The sequence below is a fragment of the Podarcis muralis genome, chromosome 4, assembly GCF_964188315.1.
Source record: "Podarcis muralis chromosome 4, rPodMur119.hap1.1, whole genome shotgun sequence".
Taxonomy (NCBI): Eukaryota; Metazoa; Chordata; class Lepidosauria; order Squamata; family Lacertidae; genus Podarcis; species Podarcis muralis.
This window is the reverse complement of record NC_135658.1, coordinates 75324860-75349239: the sequence shown is the minus strand read 5'-3', so window position 1 is coordinate 75349239 and position 24380 is coordinate 75324860. Positions and strand designations below refer to the sequence as shown.

General features: G+C 41.7%; 1 protein-coding gene across 5 annotated transcripts in view; it reads left to right on the top strand.

The window, feature by feature from the left end:
* AFF3 (ALF transcription elongation factor 3) overlaps positions 1-24380 on the top strand; it is a 285260-nt gene that overhangs the window by 41935 nt on the left and 218945 nt on the right. For 3 of the 5 annotated variants that reach the window (XM_077927590.1, XM_028727892.2, XM_028727891.2), the window contains exon 1: positions 8056-8773. The exons of the other annotated variants lie outside the window; for them this stretch is intronic. In XM_077927590.1, coding sequence (XP_077783716.1) covers positions 8694-8773 — 80 coding nt within the window. In that variant the 5' untranslated portion in view covers positions 8056-8693. Of the gene's footprint in view, positions 1-8055; positions 8774-24380 lie in introns of those variants that run through there. 5 annotated transcript variants of the gene reach the window in all.

Sequence of the window (24380 nt, the reverse complement as noted above, 5' to 3'; positions counted from 1 at the left end):
TTTATGCCAGTTTCTCTGATGTTCTAAAACTGCTGTATAATATCCCAGTAAGTTGTTGCATTTCAGAATCTTATTAGGCCTTCACTTGCAGGCGTTTTCTTTAAAAACCATAAACTTCAAAGAGAGGAGCTGAAATGCAACAGAAACAGTAATTTTGCTCTTATAACCAATATATCTCTGATTGCAGATCACAGTACACATCTGGCGCCTGTCATTTCCATAACAATGCAACCATTTGCAAGATATTTGATAGGGGTCAAGAAAGCATGTTGGTGCTAGCCACAGATAGCAAATTAAAATGGGCTATTTGTAACGCCCTGAGACCTCTGGGTATAGGGCGGCATATAAATTCAGTGAATAATAATAGTAGTAGTAGTAGTAGTAGTAGTAGTAGTAGTAGTAATAATAATAATAATAATAATAATAATAATAATAATAATATGCTGTGTTGGTTACTATATAAGAGAATTATTTGCATTGGAATGCAGGACAAATACATATGCAGTGCTTCTGCAAAGCAGGTGTTACTAACCTGCTTCTGCAAAAAGCCCACATTCATTTTGGAACTGGGGTGCATTGCTTTGGAGGTGGGGACAAATGGCTCACCTACAGTACATCATACTAGGGCAATGGTACTTTCCAAGTTGCAATAAGGTAGGGTTGCCATACGTCTGGAATTTCCCAGATATATCCGGAATACTGTAGTTGGAAGCAGTGTCCGGGTGGAAATTGCCCAAAAAACTTTGCCCCCCAAAAGCTCAGCAACTCTCTACCAACCCTATAATCAGGTAGATCACAAGTGGCAACTTAGATCAAGCCCTTGATGAGAACCAGCGAAGGCTTGAAATGAAGTTTTGCTAGTGCCTTCCAGTTTTAGCCAAATGATATATTAAACCAATTTGAGGTCACACATCTCAACAAAAAGAATGAAACATGACTTATCCATAGGTGGAAGAAGGCATATAAAAGAATGGCATCCACTATTCCCCAGGCATATCTATTGCCTTCCCTAATTTGTACAGTCATGTTTAACACTTCAGTGGACCCAGCTCATTGAAGCAAATCTATATGCAGGCACACTGTTTTAATCTTAGATTTAAAATAATCCTAATTAATTTCTTACCTCTCCGCCTCCAACATATCCACCTCTTGCCTCTTTAAAAATTAAGGTAAATATCACAATTAAAAAAAGAATAATTGCATTGAAAGCAGAACAAAGACGGTAGGATATATTTTGAGTCACAAGCGAAAGCTAATAGATGGCTAGAATTTCCATCTTTTTACCATAATCCCTATAGATTGAATGTGATTCATCTTATTTTAAAGTCATGCAGTGCAATCCTGTACATATCTACACAGAAGTAAGCCCCATTGAAGCTGCAAGGTTAAACACACTATTGTAAACCATAGAGTTTGCTTCTGAGTAAACATCCATAGGATCCCACTGCATACATTCATATACTGATGGACAGCTATTGTTGATAACATAGATGATCAGAAACACATTGCCCTCCTATTGATGGTCAATTACTGTCAACAACAGCTGTTCATCAGTACAGGAATGAAGATACAAAAGAAAAATCCATTTTTTAAAAGTAAGGAAGATATAGAACTATTTCCTATATTCTTCTCTAAAGCAAGGGTATTCCTGTATTCTGAAAGCAAGCAGACTATTGATTTATGTCCTGCTGTATCAAGGTCCCTTAAAGCACTTGCAATAACAGCAGAATATATAAATGGACCCACAAAAGAGGCCAAGGAACTACATACCTAGATTCTTGATCTCAACAAAAACTCATAATTATCAGACAAATAGTTCTTCTGAATACTATCTTAGGGAGTCAACCCCCATTTATCTAGCAACAGGATTAGTTCAAAATGCTGTAATCCGTTGCCCCAGAGTCAGTGGTGGTAACATTGATCTACTCTTCTTTTAAAAAGAAAGCATGTCAACTAAGCAATCCTATGGAGGTCAGGGTGGGAGGGGAGTCTGTGGAGGAGGAACTGCCGCTTCCTGAGTCCTGCCAGGTTTCTCCCCCCACCCACCCCATACAAGCTTTATGTCCCCTCCCATCAGTTTCATTGAGAGGGAAAATAACTGCGCTCCAGAGTTTCTATAGTTCGTCTGCTTTGTTGGGGCCAATGATGAGGGAACCAGAGGGCTTTAGATCTAAAGCCTTTCCAATGTGATCTTTTTCCACCCATAAAACCCATGAGAGTACCAAGGTCAAAGGATTGGCAGTGGTCCCCTTAGGACAGCTTCAAGAAGAATGTGAATTGAGCTATGAAAGCACATTGGCTAAGCTCTGGTCTTCCAGTTCAGGTATAAAATGGAGAATGAAGTTCTAGTTTGGGTGAAGGTGTAGTGAGTTATACAGTTACAAAATCATGAGAAGATTATTAAATGTTGACATAAGAGATCACAAAACTGGCTCTGTTTGTAGAGTAATAAAGGGGTATCTAGAGGTTTATATATGTTCTGTATACTGTATATTTTTAAAGTGTTACATTCCCCAAGCATCAAACATGGTATCTGGCACAGAATTTGGCATGCTAAAATCTTTAGCTTTCAGGGTGGGGAATCAAGTTTCTAATCTTAAGGGTTGTAAGGGGGACCCGCAACCTCGCGTGGGTAATGTATTGCAGGTTCAGACACCAATCTTGAACTGGAAAGAACTTCTACAGGCTTGTGGGTGGAGTTTACATTTAATAACTCCTCCCACAATCATTTTCAGCCTACATGACTCATTTGGCCATCTTCCATACTCTTCTTTAATCCCTATTTGCCATATAACAATCAAAACTGAGCTAGCAGAGCTGAATTTTGAATGGTTTGAATATCTAAATTCTGAACCTTAATTTTGGAAGCAGAGCGAATCATGCAAAATAAGCAGATATATGTACATTAAATTAAATTGCATGCTTTTAATTCCAGGCAAAGCCCAGAATGCTAACAAACAGGGAAAAATAAGACAATGCATCTTTAATACACATTAAAATACTGAAAGTCTAGTCTTATTTTTGCTAGTAATTGTTCTAGGTTACAACTTAGGATGTAGTCCCATGTTGATACTCAGCTGCAGAAAAACAATGTGCCCAGATACAACCTCAGAAGCAGTTTATTTGACAATTGTAGGGCATGCTGGGATACTTATTTCCTTAGGAATGGAGAACTAGCAAAGCAATCTCAATGGAACATGCATCTCCGTGACCAAATCCCTTAATTACATCCAGTGAAATAGCACCTGTGGCAATTAACTTGTGTAACTCCAGCATAGTAATTTTAATTGGCGGAGGAGGAAATTAACTACACTGAATGTGTTGTTTTACATGGTCATCCAGAAGTGAAAAAATCCAGCAGCACTGTTAATTATATGGACAGAGCAGTGCAAATGTGCTACCTTAGGCTTAGACAGAAGTATCTATTGTCTCCCATGGACAAGTTATCATAAGAAAAATTGAGTTGGACTCATAATTTACATCCTACTTAAATGAATTTATCTGTCTTTCTGCTCTAGGTAAAGTTTATCTAATTCCATTTTGCCTTGGTGTATATTCATGAATTTCAAATACCTTTTACCTTATTCAGAAGAACCCTTTGCATATGCTTAAGGTGTGAATCACTTAACCTGACTGTACAAACATGGCACACACAAAGAGCAGCATAACACTTTACAAATGTTAAATGTAACTAATACCTTGGTGGCTTTCAAAGGGTCTCCACACTTCTCTGTGTAACAAACTGCACTTCTGGGGCTAGTTTGCTTTACCACACTAATGAATGCTTAATCCCTTGAGTTCTCTCTTTGGGTTTGAAAATCAACATTAACTATTATCCTGTTTAATCGCGAACACAGGTGTCTGAGTGCCCATCTGTATGGAAGCAAAATGGGGCCACCCAAAAATGTGCAGTGCTTTTTCCATACTGTAAATTAAAATAAAATGAATTTTTTAAAAAATATATATAGACCTGAAAAGAGCCTCTGAACTTCCAAGTGGTACATAAAGCTAGTTGTTGTTGAGCCTAGAGATTGAGAGTGAGAGAAAGGAGTGCTTCTAAACAGGGGGGCTATTATCACAAATGGGTCATTTAGACAACAACAACAACTTTATTATTTGTACCCTGCCCATCTGACTGGGTTGACCCAGCTACTCTGGATGGCTTCCAACATATATGAAAATGTAAAGGTAAAGGTACCCCTGCCCGTACGGGCCAGTCTTGCCAGACTCTGGGGTTGTGCGCCCATCTCACTTAAGAGGCCGGGGGCCAGCGCTGTCCGGAGACACTTCCGGGTCACATGGCCAGCGTGACATCGCTGCTCTGGCGAGCCAGAGCCGCACACGGAAACGCCGTTTACCTTCCCGCTAGAAAGCGGTCCCTATTTATCTACTTGCACCCGGGGGTGCTTTCGAACTGCTAGGTTGGCAGGCGCTGGGACCGAGCAACGGGAGCGCACCCCGCCGCGGGGATTCGAACCGCCGACCTTTCGATCGGCAAGCCCTAGGCGCTGAGGCTTTTACCCACAGCGCCACCCGCGTCCCACATATGAAAATATAATAAACCATTAAACATTTAAAAAACCTTCCCTTTACAGGGTTGCCTTTAGATGTCTTCTAAGGGTTGTATAGTTATTTATCTCCTTGACATCTGATGGGAGGGTGTTCCACAGCGTGGGCGCGACTACTGAGAATATCATAAATGGGTCATTAGCAATAGTTTCTTTCTTAAACACCACCAGCAGCAGCAGCAACAACAACTAGATTTTCCGTGGAATGGGTCAATCTACATTAAATTCCATCTCACTATAGTGTGGTTAAGAAACAGCCCAGGACAGTGTTCTGCAGACAGCGTATTGGTTCTCAGAGTTTCCTGATTATTTCTATGGAACAAAAGTAATGGTCTGCAATATGGGTCAAAGTTGGAAGGGGGCAAAACTTGCTTCTTACTACAGACAATGGTATCAGTAGAGTTGGGAAGAAGCTTAACACACATACACATACACACACATTCCCTGATAGGATGTGTTTCCTTTCTCACACTCCAGTTATGTCCTTGAGCATATGCCATAGAAGGAAATGGTAGTCACCTACCGGTATATTTATTGGAGAAAAGGAAAGAACTAGGGGTAGGGCCAATGTTGTGGTAAGGTCAAAACCTGTTGCAGTAGCTTCAGTGATGGATGAGAAGGTGAGAAATGGGTGAAAAGAGGGGTAGCAAAGTGAGGTTTGGGGACAGACAGAAATTCCCCATCTGTACCCTGATAGGTATTTAACCTGCCAAGAAATGGCTTCATCTGGAGCCTAAGGGTGTGTTCACATTGCCATTTTCTCTGCATTCAGTGCATTTTCACTGCTAGCTTTCGAAACGGTGTTCACCCAACGTCAGCCACAATCCATACTGATCCTGTGGCTTCGTGACAAATGCTGCTACCTGATGTGTTTTGTCTCAAACAAGCTTCAATCCAATTAGGAAACTAGATGTGCAGTAATTGGTAATGTAAACACATCCCAACAGCCATTGCACAGGTGCAAATGAGCATGTAATCACGGGGCGGCTGTGGAGGTTGCAGGGATGCCAAAAAGGCTGTGTGTGTTCCTTGAAGACATTCCTGCCCCACTCTCTGATGTGAGCAACACTGTGCAAATGGGGCAGTGAATGAGGAGGGCTGACCTTGCTGAGTTTCAACCCACTAATGGGAACATACCCTTATAGGCCTTTCCCCCCAGGTACTATACCCTCAGGTGTTTAAGATCTTATCCAGGATATCAGTTTGGTTAAATAATCTGAGTTTGGTTAGATAAACAAGCTTTGTGTCTTTCTTTGTCTTTTTGTTGTTGTTGCAGGAGTATCTTTCAAGGTCCTTACGTGAATTACCTGGGTCCACTGTTGTTTTATAAAAGTGCCTTTACACATTTATTGGGAGAGGGGGAACAGGGCTGGGTTGGCCACGCTGCTAATGCTCTCTCCCAAATTGTCTTCCCCCCTCTTGTGCTTTAGCCCATTGCACTGGTCAGGGTTAACGTTTGCATACATCAGTAGGGGCTGCTTGCCAGACTCTGATCATACATCACCATAAAATAGGGATGTGTGTTGACTTGTGTACCTTTGCCCTTTGGGTTGAACTCTGATGTTGGCTGATTCTCTCAGTGTAACCCCCTCTGGCCTCTAGAAGACCTTTATACTTCTGGAAGGAATGAGAGAGAGAGAGACTGTAGAAATTATTATTGTGTAGAATGCACAGGGGACTAATAAAATAAGGTTGTGCAGACCCTGTTGCCTAAACGGACCCTCAAGCATATGACAGGTTAAAGCTAATAGAGAAGGCATACGCACATTCATTTTACTCATTACCGGAAGATTCCATTGTGATATATAACATGACAGTCAGAGAGAGTATCTAGTTTAAAGTGTGCGCTGTGAAATGTGCTTGATAAATTAAGTTGCGTTTATGCTTGTTAGCGGCACTGAATAGTAACATGCAGGCTCACACTAAGGTAGATGGAAATGCTGCATATCAAATGTAAGTGTTAATCCTTCTGTTATGATCAGTCAAGATGACGACTTTAGAGATTCTTTCACAAGTGAAGCACCGCAAAGATGTTAATCCTTCGTGCTGCAATGGCACATCATATCACTGAACTCACTTGGGGCTGCTTTTGTAAATCTGCATAAAAGCAACATCGACACCTAAGCGAGATAATTAAGAGGTGGAGGTTTTGCATTTCCTTTTGCTGGAGGCAGGGGTGTACAACCTAGGGGGCACAGGCCAAAGGGGACGCAAAAAAATCATGCCCCTTCAGTCCAGCTAAGAGTTGCCTGGAGCCCACCCACTTCTCCACACATCAGACCTGATCCCGATGGCTGTGGAGGAAATCACTGGCAGTGCATGAAAGTTGACGAAAAGCAGACTTTTTGAGTTTCTGCTCCATGATCTCCTGGCTTCAGAGACACTGATACAGCTCTTTGCCAAAGGTGCAAGGGAGCCAAGGTATGAACTTGAATGAAGTCGAGCTGTGGCCCTTGGAGGTAACATAGCTTGTTAGCTTTGCAGTTTTATTTTGTAAGGGTTTCAAGGTGTATGCTACAACCAGGCCTATTTTTTTTTAAGCCAGAAGTCAGTTCTGGCCCCTCTCAGGTGGACACCATTGCCATTATAAGAGAACAAGGGAGGTGTTCATGGTGAGTTCTGGCACCTCTTTTTCTAGAAAAATAGCATTAGGTACAACTGGGGGGTTGGTTTAATATATCCATTATTTTCATGGCTCTTTCGTCAGCTGTGATAACCATCTGCATAGTGGGAAACGGTATGCTGTAAAGCATAGATTTGGAGTCCGGGTTGCGACCCCTCTGGACATTGTTGTGTTACAAATCCCATAATCTCTGGACCATTGCAACCAGGGCTGATGGGAATAGGAGACCAACAACACCTGGAGGGCCACAGGTTCTCCATCCCAAATTGCTTCACCTCAGGGCTATTTTAATTTGTACCGGCTGCGTACTTTCTGACTCAACTGGGTTTACACATGTGACCATTCCTAAAATGCTGATTTGAGGAATGTATTGCATTATTACATGATTGGTTGCTATGGGACTATGGCACTTGGGAAAGGTGGGTTCTGAAAGGCTGAGCTGAATATTAAATCCCTTTTTGTCTGTGTGTGATGCGTCAGGCGTCTATAGTCTCCTCAGCTTTTCAAAGCCTATTATTGCTCATTTATTTTAGAAAAGGGCAAATTGTTAGGCAGGAGATTCATTTTTATGGAAGTGGGATGTGCAGAAATCTGGAAATATTTGGACAGGGAGAGACGCCTGGAAGTAGACGCAATTACTCCTGACTGGTGCTTTCCCTCACCTCAGAAACAAAATTTAAAAAAACCACAACCCTTTCTCCTTGCTGAAGGAACCAAATGGCCCCTGTCTGAGACTTCTGCCTTATCCCCACGAGAAAGGAGTCGGTGCCTGTGGGGCGGCGGGGGGAGGGGATATGGGCATATTTACATTATTATTCTGACAGAAAAGTGAGAGAGCTTCAAATAAGCGGTGCTGATTTCTCCTGAGCATTTGTGGCATTGTTTTGCTATCACCTCTGGTTCTGAGCACACCGACGCGCAGCGGATTTCCGTTGCAGTTAAAGAAAAAGCGAGCGAGAAAAGAAAACCGCGAGGGTTGAAGCGCGGAAAGGAAACAAAGCGGGGACACAGAGGAGAGAGAGAGAAGCAGAAACCGGGCTTCTCTTGTGTGTGTTTTTTGTTTTGTCTGTGCGTTGTTGTTTTTTAAAACCACATGGCTCCTCCAGCAAGGAGCTAGCCGCTGAGGGCTGCTGCTGCTGCTGCAGCGTTCCCAACGAGGGCGCCAGCTTGAGCGAGTCACACGCTGCACACATCCCCGCGCGCTGGAGAGCGAGAGGGCGAGAAGAGCTCGCGCAGGGGAAGGAAGGAAGCGGCCAGAGAGAGGCGGCTGAGGGGAAAGGCGCTCCAGAGGAGCGAGCAGCCGCTTGCGCGGGCCAGCGGCGGCGCTTCCCTGAGAGCGAGGCGGGGAGACGGTTTACAGCCGCTGCGTCTCCTCCTCCCTCCTCTCTCAGGGAAGAGGGAGGGGCGCACGGAAGGGCCCCCCCCTCTCCTCCTCGCCCCTCGCCCACCCGCGGCGCTGCTAAGATGCACCTTGGGCGCTGCGCGGTTGCAGCTGAGCAGCGATGACATATCCTTCCTCCGACCTCACCATGGACAGCTTCGACCTGGCTCTCCTGCAGGAATGGGACCTGGACTCCCTCTGGTGAGGATGCCGTTTTAAACTTGGGTGTGCGCGCGTCTGTGTATGTGAGAAAATCGGTGTTGCTGAGGGGTGGCTGGGTGAGGGTAGGTCCTCCATCTCACTTCTGCCCCAGAGTTTTAGGGGAGAGCAGGAGGCAGGGACTCTCCTTTCATGACGAAGGGCCACACCTGGAGGCAAATATTGATCATCATAATAAAAGGGTTCAGGGTATCCCATTCTTACCCTCTCCAATAATTTCCGCTTGTCTTTCCTTTTTGCAGGGAACCCCCCCCCCCCGTGCGCGCCCTTTCCATCCTTCAGAACTCACTTGGGTCTGTGCCTCATGTCGTCTCTTGTCTCTACACCCTGCAGCTCCTATCTCTTATCCTCTCCTTTCATTTTTACATTTTGCATTTCAGTTCTGCTCTCCCCTGCCCTGCATCTTCTAAACCACAGCTCTACTTGCCTCCTCCTTCTCTCGCCTCCTTCAACGTGATTGTTTTGCTCACTGCTTTCCCGCTTCCACCTTCTTCCTCACCTCAGTTTGGCTCTGCCTTCCACCATCCCAACTGCTGCCTCTCAGTCCATTCAGTGCCCCCATTTTTCCCCCCTTTCTTCAGCCCTACCTGCCCTTTCACCCTGGACTGTTCCTTGTGCCCATTCCTGTAGAAATTACTGCATTTCCAAGAAGCATTTGGCAGCGGCCAGAAAGCATTTCTAGAAATATCGTTAATGACTCCAAGTGGAAAGCGCTTCTTCCTCTTCGCCACCTTCCAAAGCGCTTGCGTTCCAAAGTCCGGAATGGGTCCAGTAGTTGGCAGCTGATGCCATCTAGCATATGGATTATTGCTCCCTAATTTTTCAATCTGCATTTGTATTATTAGTACGAGGGTACTTGTGTCAGCCGTGAAGACGGTGTGTGTGGTACTACTTTGTGCCACTATCAAGTGCCACTTCAGACTGTGCTGGTTTTTCTGTTGTATACGGCCTTTACAGTTTAATCTTTTTTATATGTGCTTCAGAAGACAGTTAAGTACATGCACGAGTTGAAATGAATGGAAATGGTTGTACTATGTTGTATCTACTGTTCTGGGGTTTTGTTAAGGCACACAGGTTTGTGTGCACATTACAGCTAGTTGGTTCTTTTTTCTCAGTTCAGATCAAAGCTGGTTTTCGGGAAGACGCATCAAAACACAGGACAGATATGGATTGCAGCTAATGTCGTGGACACCACTTCTCAAACCAGTGGTGTGGAATGCACTGGATGTAGAGTAAAAGGGGAGCCACAATGTGTGTTAGTTTAAATTTTTGGTCATGTGTATCTTAAGTCACCCATTGCTTGCTACAGGAGAGTTCTATTCCTTCCCTGCTTGTCCTTCCTTTCAAAGGATGCTGTTCTGGTGCTACTATTACGCTTCGTGGAGTGTATGACGGTGGCTGGATGATGATGAGACTGACTTTCTGGAAGAAGGGAAGCCTTTGTAGTCTTATCTCTTGTTGTACTGGCATGTTTAAGAGTTGTCGAGTGGCCAGACTAGGACCTTGGAGGCCAGGGTTCAAATCCCCACTTGGCTATGAAGCTTACAGGGTGACCTTGGGCCAGTCAACCAACTTTTAGCCTAAACTTAATTCACAAGGTTGTTGTGAGGATAATATGGAGAGTGGGAAAACCACATGCCACCTTGAACTCCTTGGAGGAAAGATGGGATAGAAATGCAATAACAAAATAAATATGCAGTAATTCATTTCCTTAATGATACATGTGATCTACTTTCTGTTGATATAGAATGTATGTAGTATTTGGTGATGCGTTTCTTCCCATAGAACATACATCAAAATGATCTGGGCAAACAAGCCTGATAGTGAATTTTCCCTTTTAAAAAAATGATATTGTGATCATGTCATGCATGCTTGTTTAATGTTGGATCTTTTAAACCCAGACAATGGCTGTAATCCTGCACCAGTTATATAGAACTAAAGCATTTATTTCAGAAGAAAACCCCATTGAACTCCTTGGAATTTTAAAGAGCAAATGTAATACACAATATGTTACTAGCCTGCGAAAGTTAGTCATTATAGCTTTCCTGATGGAAATACTGTGGCTAACATTATGTGTGTTTTTCATTGAGAATACCCATTCTTGACTTACTGCTAAGCTATAATGATTACTCCTAGATTGATTTCTGTTTTAAAACTCTCAGATCCTTATAGACTGTAAAATTTAGAGGTTTTTTTACTCAACAAGAAGAGGAAGGGATGATAATATTCAGGCTGTGTTGCTTTCTGTGCTCAGAAAGGCGAGGGGAGAAGAAAAATTGAGGCTGTAATTCTATATCCACTTACCTGGGAATAAGTCCCATTGAACTCATTGGGACTTATTTTTAAGTAGACATGCATATAGGACTGTTCTGTTAATTTCCTTTACAGTGGAAATTGTGTTCTTTGCAGACTGTATTTAATATTGAAAGTAACATAACAAAACTAGTCAGGAGGCTAGTTGAACTCAGAGAGTATCTAAACATAATTTGCTAAGTAGTCTTGGGTATTATCTGTCAGTAATTTAAATTGTTTGATGGTTCTTATGGATTTAAAATGATGCTGGTTGCCTTATGTGAATATCACGTATCTGCCTAGACAGCAACCCAATGGTGACACTTAATAGGCTATTGCTCATGATTGGTCTGTAAGTGTATTCAAAATTAGAGTCTCTTTGTATTTCATCTAATGTCACTGATTTTTCATGCCTTGTGCCTATTGTACTTTTTCATATATCACAGAAAATCTGTTAGTTTCATGACCACTCATCAGGTTATAGGTCACGTCACTGAATCGCCCTATTTTGAACTGAGCACTTTATCTTAGCTTTTACCACAAAAACAGTCAACATAGATGCAATACAGTGGTGTATGGTGTGAGCTACTTGGTTTGTTGTGGCAAGGCCTAAAGATAATTTATATTCCACACTCAATTCTAAAATTGATTTACCCTTTTATTAGAATCATAGAGTTGGAAGGGACCTCAAGGATCATCTCTCTAATCCATAGGCAGCTATCCCATTTGGGGATCGAATCTGCAACCTTGGCAATATCAGCACCGCACAGTTGGGCTTAGCTTAATTGCTGATATTAAATAAACAGCATTTTATCACAAAACAGGTATCTTGATCAATGGTTTCAAGACTGCATATGTCAGAGTAGTGACACGATAGTAATAGTACTGTCAGTGGATATTGTCCAGTAGGGCTGGGCATCATATCGTCCAAAACTGGTTTGAAGTCCATATCGTGATATCAGTTTGATAATTTTTGACTAGGCAATATATTGCGAATCATGGTGTGTGTCTTTGTGCACGCTTTCTCTGCAGAAATCACGATGTAGGAAAAACCATGAAGCCAGCCAATGCCTCTACGTAGCTCCATCCTTATTTCAGTCATCGCGATACGTCCATCTATCGCGATGTTTAGCTGGTGATATATTACAATGTTGAAAACCAGATGTCGCCCAGTGGAATCTCGACTGTAAAGTCAATGGCCTTCCTATGAAAGGCCATTGACTTTACAGGAAAAGTAAATTTTGGGTCTGCAGTTCATCATGGAGTGCAATAGTAGAGCCCTTTTCTCTCTGCTATCCATGTCTCATTCTTCTCTTTCTCTCTCTGTACCACCCCATGCCTATACGCCACATGAAATTAGGCTGAGACGACATGTGCCCATAAGTCACAAGTTCCCCACTCCAGCTTGAAAGCACAGATATTGATAACTTTGCAGTTTTGCCACAGGGCAGTCTGCATGGAGAAGCACAGGCTTGTTTGTGATTGCAGGAAGTGCATACATGCAACACTGTCCTTCCCTCCCAATCCGTTATGGTGAGCAATCTCTTGCTATTGAAATTTACAGGATTCCTGCCTCCCAGGATGTGCTCCCTCACCAAGATAAACGACATGGATCTAATTTTAGGCTCAATGGCTTTGACAGACTTTTGTTGTTTTTTAAGCACAGTCGCTGTCCATCCCCAAATATAAGATGGGAAAATACACACTTAGGCGAAAGTCATTTTGTGGCAAAGGACAACGCTCTTAATGTCTTAATTTTCTGTGTGGCAAGAGCAAGCCTTATTGTGCTTCGGAATATATTTATGATGATTGGGTACTTAAGCTAATGATAGAAGAGCTTAGAGCATTAGACGACTGCTTCACTTAAAAAGGAAAGCTGTCCAAATAGCAACCTTTTATAGTGCTTTGTAGTCATGAGTTTATGGAATACGGTGCGATTCTATATACGTCTACTCGCGCACACAGCTTTATTGCGGTCCTTAGATCCATGTCTACTCAGAAGTAAACCCCATTGAGTTCAAACCCCCATTGAGTTCCAGGTGGGTGACTGTAGGATGGCCTTCTCAGTCATTAGAATTATTTCTGGCCTCGTTAACAGTAGGTAGTTAAAATGTGATGAGGGAAACTAATAGCAACTGGAGAATTTTCGGTGTTGGTACATGCCACACAGGGATCAACTACATGGATGTCTTTTTATGCAGCATACATCAGTATTATTGAACGTGTCCATAACATGCGCCGTATTGCTTGATGTTCAAAATGTTGCTGATCCCATAGCTAGATAACTCCCATAGATGGCATGTTATTTCCCTGATAGGTTGCCAGTTGCAGAGTATTACGTAAAAATGAATTGATGCTGAAGTGGCTGTGTTTTCCAGTTCTGCACAATGCATAAGATGAACGTTGTATTCCCAGCTGTATTATAATGATTTTAGATGCCTTTCCTTTGAGGAAAATCTATACTCGTAGTTCACTGTTGGGTAATGATGTAGTTAACGCTAAGTAATTGTTACAGCAATAAAATGTGCTCTATGCATTTCCTGTATGCATTTTTTAAAGTGTATAATGTACAGTTTGTTTACAGTCAATTCACCACATTCTCCATTGACACACAACTAATATCTTAGTTGAAAAAGCGCTTTTACTATTTGGTTGCATCTTAAGTACACTTTACTACAGTTGTGCAAGCGCTTTAGAGAGTTGTTGCAAATCATATTGAAATTCCAGACAAAATTGGTTTGAGGTTCTAGACAGAAATGTAATAGAAGCCTTGCTGTCTGAAGATTCCCTCTTGAATAAGGCTGCTGGTGCTTCCAGATGAGGGCTTAATACTGTAAATAGCTTCTTCAGATATTGAAAATGGGTCATTGGCAACATGTTTTGTTTTTTTAAAAACTTAGTGGATTTTCTTCTGAAAGAGTGAACTTAAAGATTAAATGGGGAAAGGTACAGGCTGGCATTTTTGAGGCCTACATTGTCATGTGGAAACTTGCCTGCGTGAGGAAAGGAGCAACCAGCATGGTAGGGTTCTTGCATATCACTGCCCTCCTGACAGCAGCCCTGCTGCCACTTATTGGAACAGTACAGAGGCACGGCAGGGTGGCAGCATGGTTGGGTCCGTATGGGTGCGCTAGCGCAGCCAATCTGGTACTTTTGCCCGTGCTCCTGCACAGCGCCAGCCTTTTGTAAGTACTACTGTCAGGAATGTGGCATTGCAGCAGCATCCCTCCATCTTGCCAACTCCTATATGAGGAGCCTCCTGTATGAGCGCCAAACCCCTGGAATGAACCAGAGGCGGTTTTAGGGCAGTGTGACTGGTTTCCCCGCACACTGGAAATTGTAATGTTCAACTAAGTACTAGAACAATCCTTACTAGTGAGCAAGCTCCACTGAACTTGGTAAAAGCTGTGTTTCGAGAAAATATGGGAAAGAATTGGGCAGCATGTATTTCTTTCTGAGTATGGCTTCTATCTAATGGATGTTATAAACCTCTTGAGATAATATTCTGCAGTAAGTAAAACTTCGGAGCGTATGAAAGCAAACATTAAAATTTTCTTAAATTGCTTCACTCTTTGCTGTAATCTCTCCTGCTTGTAATAACAGTTAGGATGTTATCTGCATGAGGCTTTTTTCCTGGAATGCACATCCAATTGGTGTTTACCATCTGCAGCTTAAGCAAACCTATGTTAGTCTTTTGCATGACAGAAGGATATCACAGTGGGGCCAACTGTCTGGGTTGCACATTACAGCAAGCCAAGGTTTATCCTAGGCTAAAGCTCATCATTAGTGAGGAGAGAGCTTAATTATAAGCCTAGATTTGGAAGATAGGCTAAGCCAAAAATTGGCTCAGCTCAGCATGGTGTGGCAGTAAAAAAGGAAGAACAATGTGACTGTGAGCAGGATTCTCTCCAGAAGCCCAAACATTTGTGCTGTTCTAGTAAGCCATGGCTTTGATTACTGTGGCATGTGAACCAGGCCACTTTATTAATAGGCTGCATTCATATGTACTAATGCTAAACCATAGTTTAGTGCCGTGTGCACAAGCAGAGGGGTGTGCTCACTTCCATGCAACTGAAAGGAGGACCCCAGCAAGGTTAATTTCATTTTCCATGATTCCTGTCTTGTTCTTTCAAACAAACTAGGGGCTGTGGTTTAAAACAAGCTATGTTGAGTCAAACAAGGCAGCTTCACAACCTGTGGTTTGAATTTTGCTTGCTTTGAAACTGACTAGAGTTTGGTTCAAACCACTGTCTCTGGTTTGTTCCTAAGGATAAACCAGGAATCATGGGAAATCAAACAAACTATGGCAAAGTACTCCTCCAAAGGAGAGGGTTGAGGAAGCATACAAGTCTGACCAGCACTTCATTCGGTCTTCTTTTTGCTTGTGTGTGTGTGTGTAGTACTAATTTGTGGTTTGGTATTGTATGCAAACATGGCCCTGTATCAGTAAAAAACGCTTTCAGAGATAAGGACCATATTGTTGTGTGGTTTGGAATAATGAATGCACCATGCTAAATATCTCTCTTTCAGGGTCTTGTTCTTTACGTTTTTGTTTTGATGTTCAAGCACTTAAATTGCAACATAGGAACCTCATGTTTAGATCTTCTCAGCACTCCCTTAAAGCTGCTTTAGATTTTATGCACAATGATGTGATATAATTCTGCAGCGTAAATCATACTTAAAATGTTCCTTCTATGCAAAAAAGTTCCCTGCTTAGAGGAAACTTGCACATCAGGGGAGCTTCATGGCCGAGCATGGATCTGAACCTGACTTTCAAGAAAGTGACTGTACCACCATATATGCATGTTTGAAACATAATGTTTATGATCTATATGTCAGACTCTTCCCAACATGTGCAACGTTAACCTTGGCTAAAATCAAGTGTAACAAAGTTGGGAGTGCTAATAACTAGTGAGCATTTGTGTGCATAGGTGGGAATATCATTAGTCCAAACGTAGAATATACCTTGCTCAATGTGCAAATCTGCTGTAAGAGAATTATAATGGCAGATGCAACACAAGTGATCAGTGGCCCCACCAATCTTAGCCAGCCTTCTTACAACCAGTCCCAAGAAGGGCAATGCCTGTTACCTTTCTCATTCTTATTCTCAGTGTTGCCTTTGAGTAAGTCGGTAGGGAAGAGGACAATACAAAATTAGTTGGCCCTGCCTGCCATTGGTTGTGGTTCTATCTATCATTAGATCCAGCTGCACCTACTATTGCCTTCCCTGCCTTTTGTGCCCCCAGTCCCAATGGGTACCACCCACCACTGCCAGTGATAGAAGGTTAAAATGAACACAGTTTGAGTGAGTTGGAAATATAACAAGAATTGCTCACTTTTATTAGACTTAACGTACATTTTTTTGTGGTAGAAAACCCTGTTGAATATACAGGTTCTTATTTTTGAGTAAATATGCATAGGCTGTTAAAGGTGAATCAATTTAATTATCGGCTTTGGAAGAGAACTTCACTGAAGGACAGGCTGAAGCTGCCATAGATTGCAAAAAACTAAAAATAAAAATGGCTTTGGAAGCTTTTACCAACTCCTGTTGCTCAGCTGTCCTGGCTACAGGAAGCTGCTTTTTCTGGCTGACGGTAATATTAAAATATTAAAAGCACTTTTTTCAATCAAACACAAGTGAAAAATTCTTTCATATTAGTAATGGACATCATATTTGCCAGTGAAATGAAAGATGTTGTTTTAATGCTGTTAATGACTATAAAGCAGGAAAAGCAATGTCTAGCATGCTTCCTTGAGGCTATTAATTATTTACTTCCATCCTAGATATTTCCACGAGACTTTGCATCTTACAGACGTCTTCCTTTCCCTACTTTGTTTCTGTAACGCACAAATATTTGTTATTTGTTATTGTTGAAAGGGCAGTGCCGACTCCCTACAGAAGTTTTTGCAATGAATTTAAACTTTATTTTTTACGTTTATTTTTGCTGTTCAAACAACTTCCCTAAGTGCTTAGTCACAATGGCAGAACGTATTCCATAGACAAGCATTTTTAAACATGCAGTATAAACTAAAAAAAATTAATTTATCCCAAGCCACAAAGAAATTAGTCAAATTTCAATTTATAGCTCAAATATATACACATTTCAAACTATTTTTTAAAAATCTATTTAAAGTACATAATTGATTTGGTAAGTCGCAGTTCAATCCTAACCATGTCTACTCAGAATTAAGTCCTATTGAGTTAATGGAGTTCACTCCAGGTAAGTGTGTTTAGGACTGCAGCTACAGTTAATCATTTTAACAGAGCGATAAAAACAAAAATAGCCACATACATGTATAGATTTGATTAACTTGCTCATTCTTAGCTTATTACCTAAGCAATAGCTGCTGCATATTTTCCACCTGCTGACACTGATATTTTTTTTAAAAAAACAACCCTTAGAATTTAATATGAGAATTCCCTTTATATAGAAAGCTGTATTATATCATCGATAAAAAGTGACAGGGAATTCCCCCAATTTTTATTTGTTGAGGGTTAACACATTAACTTCTGGTTTTGGTACAAGTTTGAAGTTTTGCAAATAAATAACCGTTTGGGTAATCTTCAGTGGTCTGACATAAGCACCCCCTATATTTTCAATGGAAGTGCGTGAATAAGAGCCATACACAGGATAACGGAGATTTAGAATTAAGGGCACATGGCAATTGTACATTTTGTTGCATGAAAACAAGTGCACCCTACCTAACACCTCCTAGCACAGTGAACCTAGAAATATATATTTTTCTCAGCCAGAAACAACCTGAAGTTCATTGTGAAGTCAAAGTCATTGTGCACAGTTCATTGTGAAGTCAAATCTGCTAGGATCCAAGACGCACTTGGCATACAAGTGCATTTGTATGCAGTTCAGGAGCATCCGTTGTAGTGGTGCTAGCCAAGGAAGTCTATGGGCTTTCCCATGGAGGAGAAGGAGAGGGCAGAGGGTGAAGAAAGAGCTGTGAGTGGAGGAGGGACCTTTTCACATCCTCTGGACCCCCTGGGAAACTCAACAAGCCTGCTGTACTGGGAACTGGCTGTAAAAGAGAGCAACTGAATGGGACATCGTTGTGGGCAGCCTGAGGAAGTACCAGCCACTTTGGGCCTGCCCATAAAAAACAAGTCTAGACTAGGGTGATGTCCACTGTTTCCAGGAACTCTTCTTGTTGTGAGACTTTTGTGAGTGAGCTGAGAGTTTGGACCCCGCTTGGTGAGAAACCCAGAGACTAAGAGTGAGGGTGTGACAGAAGGAAAATGAATTGATCAATATATGAATTGACTAATATATATTAGTAAAATTGTATTAATGTAACATTTTTATACACAACTGCGTATTTTTGTAATGTTTTGCTTATGTGTTGTTGCTTCAGGTTTTTTTGTACACTGCTCAGATCTATTTTTAATAAGCTGTATAGAAATTAAATAATAACATCAAATAATCAAAACAATTCCTTCAACTGTCTCTACATTTTCATTACCAAATATAATGTTCAGTGCATGTGAGTCAAGTATGGAAGCACAGAGTGAAAACAATATCCTGTATGCACAAATATTTCTGTAGGCAAGATATATTCCTAAGAAAACATTTTGATCTAAACCTTTCTTCTTAGCTGGCCATTGCATGTAGCCTAGAAGGAACTGCAGGTAATTTTCAGCACCGAGAGGCACAGAACATCTATATCTCCAGAATTTTGTATTACAGTAGTTGACTTTCTTTATATATTAGAGCTAATAGAAGGTGATTCAAGTTTAAAAGCTAATTCTGATTTAATCTTGAAGGATACAGAATGTAAACCTTTCATATTAAATAGTTGAATGCCTTAGAACAATCAGTTACATACCCAGAATTAACAGCAAAATCTTGAAAGAAAGAAGCACCTCTTATATATTTCCTGACTATCATGTAGTGTGTGAGAAAGAGAATGCAATTGCTTGCTTGCCTACAAATGCATTAGGTCAAGTCCTTAGTCTTGTGTTCACAGCAAACAGACACTAGGAAATCTATGTAATATAAATGTCTGGCTGTAGGAGATTCCCTACAAGCTGATTACTAAATGACAGACTCATGATTCACAATGCACCAAATTCCTTTAATTATTTCGTAGTCATATATTCCCTTGTTTTATGAAACAGTCAAATAAATGCTTCCGTCTTAATTGATAGTAAGGCAGAGCCTGCTGCCTAAGGATCTCCAAATTTCTTTTCAGAAATAAAACCATGGTGCAATTGAGGACATTCCTGATTTGGTTTTGTGAAGGTTTCCAATTTGTTGGACAGCTCTTAATTTAGCATTGGCAGACAGAGACTACTGCTGTCAGAATGTATTTTATTGACACTTTGTTAGCTGTGCTCTGTGCTGACCTTTGACGAAAAGCCACAGCTGCCATATCTCCTCCAGGCCCCAGTGAAAGAAAGGAAAGAAGGTATGCTTTTCTTTCTTGTTCTTAAAAGGGAAATGAACCAAAATAAGAAGCATGTGAGTAACCAGAATTGTTAGCGCACACAAGAAATTGAGGTTGTGTATACACAACATTTTATTCTAGAATCAGTGGAGACTGACTACTTGTTTTATTTATGTAATCCACACACAGTCTAGATGCACTGCATATTTTTTGCCCGTGAAACTGTTTTGTGAGCAACCATTTTCATTCTGAAAATAAAAAAAGCATTGCAGGTTTCTTGTGCATTAGCCCAACAGAGTGTCCATTTGCAAACATGAAAAGAGTTGCAGGCAGTCTTGGGAATGTGCAAGTGTGTGGATACCTGCCCAATGACATTGTGGCTATGTACATACCAAGACCACAATCACCGCTTCCTTCTTCATTCACCTGTGGCATGTGCAGGGAGGAAAAGGTGCGGATAACAGACCCTCCAAGTGTCCCTATTTTATAAGGACAGATGTGGATTTACAAAAGCCATCCCAGTTTCTGATTTGATCTCGGAATGTCCCACTTTTCCTTAGGACATCCCTGTGTTGGACCGTATGGTAGGGTGTCTCTAATTTCATCAGAGAAATGTTGGAGGGTATGGGATATCTTAATAAAGGGGAGAATTTTCAAATGCATATCAAGTAACCACACCCACCCTTGCGAACAGCAGAATCTAGAATCAATCTACTTTGACAGTAGCATGTTGAGGATGAGCACGAACGATTCTGGGTTGTAATCTGAAGAGGCAAATGAGTTTCCATGTGATTTTCAGCATGTTTGTATCTGCTCTCTTGGTCAAACTCAGAGTATTGTGACCTGACACCCATGTCTTCTCTATTCACACATGGGCGTAGTCAAGATTTTTTGGGGGGCAGCCAAATTTGTTGAGCTTTCCTTGGGAAAGCAAAGTCACAGGTAAAAATAGCCCACAAATAGGACATTGCGGGGGGCAGGCTTCTGCCGGGGGGGGGGGGTGTCAGGGCAGACAATTGAGTACTTCCAATGCTTTTCAATAATATTTGTGGATCTAATCTGCCCCCCTTGGTTATGCCCGTGTAAGGTAAAGGTAAAGGGACCCCTGACCATTAGGTCCAGTCGTGACCGACTTTGGGGTTGCGGCGCTCATCTCGCTTTATTGGCCAAGGGAGCCAGCGTACAGCTTCTGGGTCATGTGGCCAGCATGACTAAGCCACTTTTGGCGAACCAGAGAAGCACACGGAAACGCCGTTTACCTTCCCACTGGAGCGGTACCTATTTATCTACTTGCACTTTGAGGTGCTTTCGAACTGCTAGGTTGGCAGGAGCAGAGACCGAGGAACGGGAGCTCACCCTGTTGCAGGGATTCGAACCGCGACCTTCTGATCGGCAAGTCCTAGGCTCTGTGGTTTAACCCACAGCGCCACCTGCGTCCCATATGCCCGTGTAGTCACATATAAAGTGGTGTTGTGGGAATCAAAAGGGGCCCTCAGGAAAAGTGCCTGGGTGGCCGTGTACATGCTGGGAAAAGGGAGGCAGTAGCAGTACAGTTCAGCTCTCCTCTCCTGTGTTCATCTTTAGATGTAAAAAACAGACACCCCTCCCTTTTTCAACATGAATGACACAGACATGTTGCTGAGGCTGCAATCCTCTAGCTATCATGCAGCAAGCCCCACTGACCTCAAGGGGGGTTTACTTCTGAGTAGGCATGGCTAGGACCTTACTGAAAAGCATCAGCCTTTATTACATGTCTTAAAGGGGTACGTTGAATAGTCTGTCTTAGGAAACATGCCCTAACACATAGTTTAGAGGGGAAATGCCTGGGATAATAACATAGGCAATGGTCTTTAGATTATGAAGTCTTCAGGGCACTTACATTTTTAATTAAATTCTTTAGTCAGTTAATTGTTTTTCTTTCAAATCATGTTTATATGTTTAAGATAAACATTACTGATTTAGTGCATATTATATGGGAGCATATTTAATCAAGATAATTTCCCTCACCTAATTAACACAAACACAGTATTTATTGTATCGAAAATAATCTTAAATATGTTGCCTGATCGAAAGATGTGTGAATTGTTTACTTTAATGCCATCAGCAGTCAACACCCTTTTCACAGGTGTCAAGTCTGATTAAAATCCAATTAAAATCTAAATTTTCAATCAGCAATTAATGAATTGCTTGATTAATAGATTAATTTAAACCCACTATTGCTTTCTCTGCTGCTTTAAACCTAGCCTGAAACAAGACATTCAAGGACCTTTGACAGTGAGGGAGGAAATGGAGTCTGGTATTGTGAATAAAAACTTCACTGCTTTATGAGGCTAGAACAATGTCGTTTCCTTTGGGAAATTAGTTTTCTCCCACATGTTGAAGAAGGACAAACAGAAAATTAAGGATGAGCTGCAGTGGATCAGAAATCACTTTCTACAGAACTCTGCACAAAGGAGCAAGTTCAAGATGTAGCCAGTTTATGGCATCTTCAATAAACGCGTAATATTTAAATAGATAAGCAAGTGGTTTCTCAATAATCTTCCTTTAAAAACCCTCTAACCTCAACTGTTGCATTCTTCACTGTCTGAGTAACAGCTCCAACTTGCTTTACTATAGAGCAGGAGATTTTCAGTGCCCACCTCTTATTTTAATAGGTACATAACTAGTGAATGTCGGATCAGCTGATCATACATCTAAAACCACCTATGTAAGGGGTATCCAATGTACTACATTCCAGATGTTTTGCACTACAACTCCCATCAGCCCCCATCAGCATAGCCAATGGTCAGGGATGATGGGAGTTGTAGTCCCCATCTAGGGAGCACCAAGTTGGCTATTCCTCACCTGTATTCTCAGTCACAGCTAACACCACCAAGGGCTAAATCAAACATGATGTGATACAGGGCTCTAGTGCAACAATACTTCTTCTCTTCACTATGAGGGCTAGTTTATGTAAGACTACTCCTGCAGCAATACGTTCTCTCTGATGTGTGAGATTTCAATATGGGGTACTTTTCAAGCAAGAAACTCTCTCTTATCTGAAATATGAGATGGGATAATTGCGTGACAAAACATTACACTCCCCCCTCCCCCAAAGTGCAGTGGTACATCAGTTTAAGAACAGTCCAGTTTAAGAATGATTTGGTTTACAAACTCTGCAAAACCGGAAATAGTGTCTTGGTTTGAGAACTTTATCTTGGTCTAAGAACGGAATCCGAACGGTGGAAGGGCACTGGCAGCGGGAGGCCTCATTAGGGAAAGCATGCATCTGTTTAAGAACGGTTTTGGTTTAAGAATGGACTTCCGGAACGGATTAAGTTCGTAAACTGAGGTACCACTGTAACTTACTCCTTGAACCAGTTATGAGATGAAGACCACAAGGACCTATTTAGCACAGAATTTAGAGTGATGAATGGCTGCTTGTGCAGGCAATACTTTGAATAGATTAGATTAGATTTCTTCCCTGCTCTGTCCCAAGGCTTTTGGGCATGTTATATAGCATTCTTATTTATCAAGAACGTTTAAGTAAGCTAGACTGAGAGAGAGGAATTTGTCCAGGGAGCTGCAAAACTGTGCAAAGGATTTAGCTTCCTTCCCCGTACTCAGAACTGGCTTTCTGCCTCCTGTACCACAAAAGCTATAGTTGGTTACAGTGGCAGCATGAAGCAATGGCTTATTTGGGCTGATTCTCATATATGTGGCATAGTTCCCTCTCACATCATTCCAAGGGGAGACTCTCCACAACCTGCTTAATAGTTAGTTTTCTACTATTCTGTAACCAGGGAGGCTCTGTGTTCAAACCAAAACCTGCCCATAATTTTGACATGGTTTACATTTTTTGGTACAGAAAGTATTGGTTTAAAGTGTAGAGATGTTGTCTATTCTAAGTGATTCAAGAAGGTTCTGGAAGCTTCTCTGTGTGATACAAGCTGGTGCAAGCTGGAAGTTTCTACTCTGCCTAGAAAGGAGCAGAAGGTTCCTGATGTTTGGGTTATTCCTTCAGAAAAGCTAAGATGGTTTAATCTGGTTCTGTTTCACTCAAGGTCATGCTGACTATAATAATAGGCCAGAAGGAGCCTGGGTTTCATTTTCTGTCTCTCTTTCCTTCTGGTGTAGTGTTCTGTACATACCGGTAGTATGCTTAAGTGCTAAGGTTTTAGTCTTATTGTAAGTTTAAGTCTGCTGGATTTCTTATGGTCTGTGCTGATCCTGAAGATGTATGAATTTGTGACCTTAAAGTTCATTTACCTTCAGTAGTAAAAAAAAGCTCTGCTGGATGAAGTTGATTGTCTTGGGTTTAATATTTTGAACCCTGCAATGTTTTTAGTGTACAGTGGTACCTCGGGTTAAGTACTTAATTCATTCTGGAGGTCCGTTCTTAACCTGAAACTGTTCTTAACCTGAAGAACCACTTTAGCTAATGGGGCCTCCCGCTGCTGCCCCGCCGCCGGAGCACAATTTCTGTTCTCATCCTGAAGCAAAGTTCTTAATCTGAGGTACTATTTCTGGCCACGTGACCCGGAAGTGTCTCCGGACAGCGCTGGCCCCCGGCCTCTTGAGTGAGATGGGCGCACAACCCCAGAGTCTGGCAAGACTGGCCCGTACGGGCAGGGGTACCTTTACCTTTACTATTTCTGGGTTAGCAGAGTCTGTAACCTGACGTGTCTGTAACCTGAAGCGTCTGTAACCCGAGGTAGCACGGTATATTTTTACTCTGCTAACTGTATGTTGGGTTCTGCTCTAGATCAATATGGAGCAAATCAATGACAAATTTTAGTTAGGTATGTGACTTTTTCCGTATTCATATATAGTAAAGAAAATAGAATATGTGTGATAGACTGTATATCATGCAGCACGTTCTGTTGGGATTTGGCTGAAGAATTAGAGCAGTGATTGTATC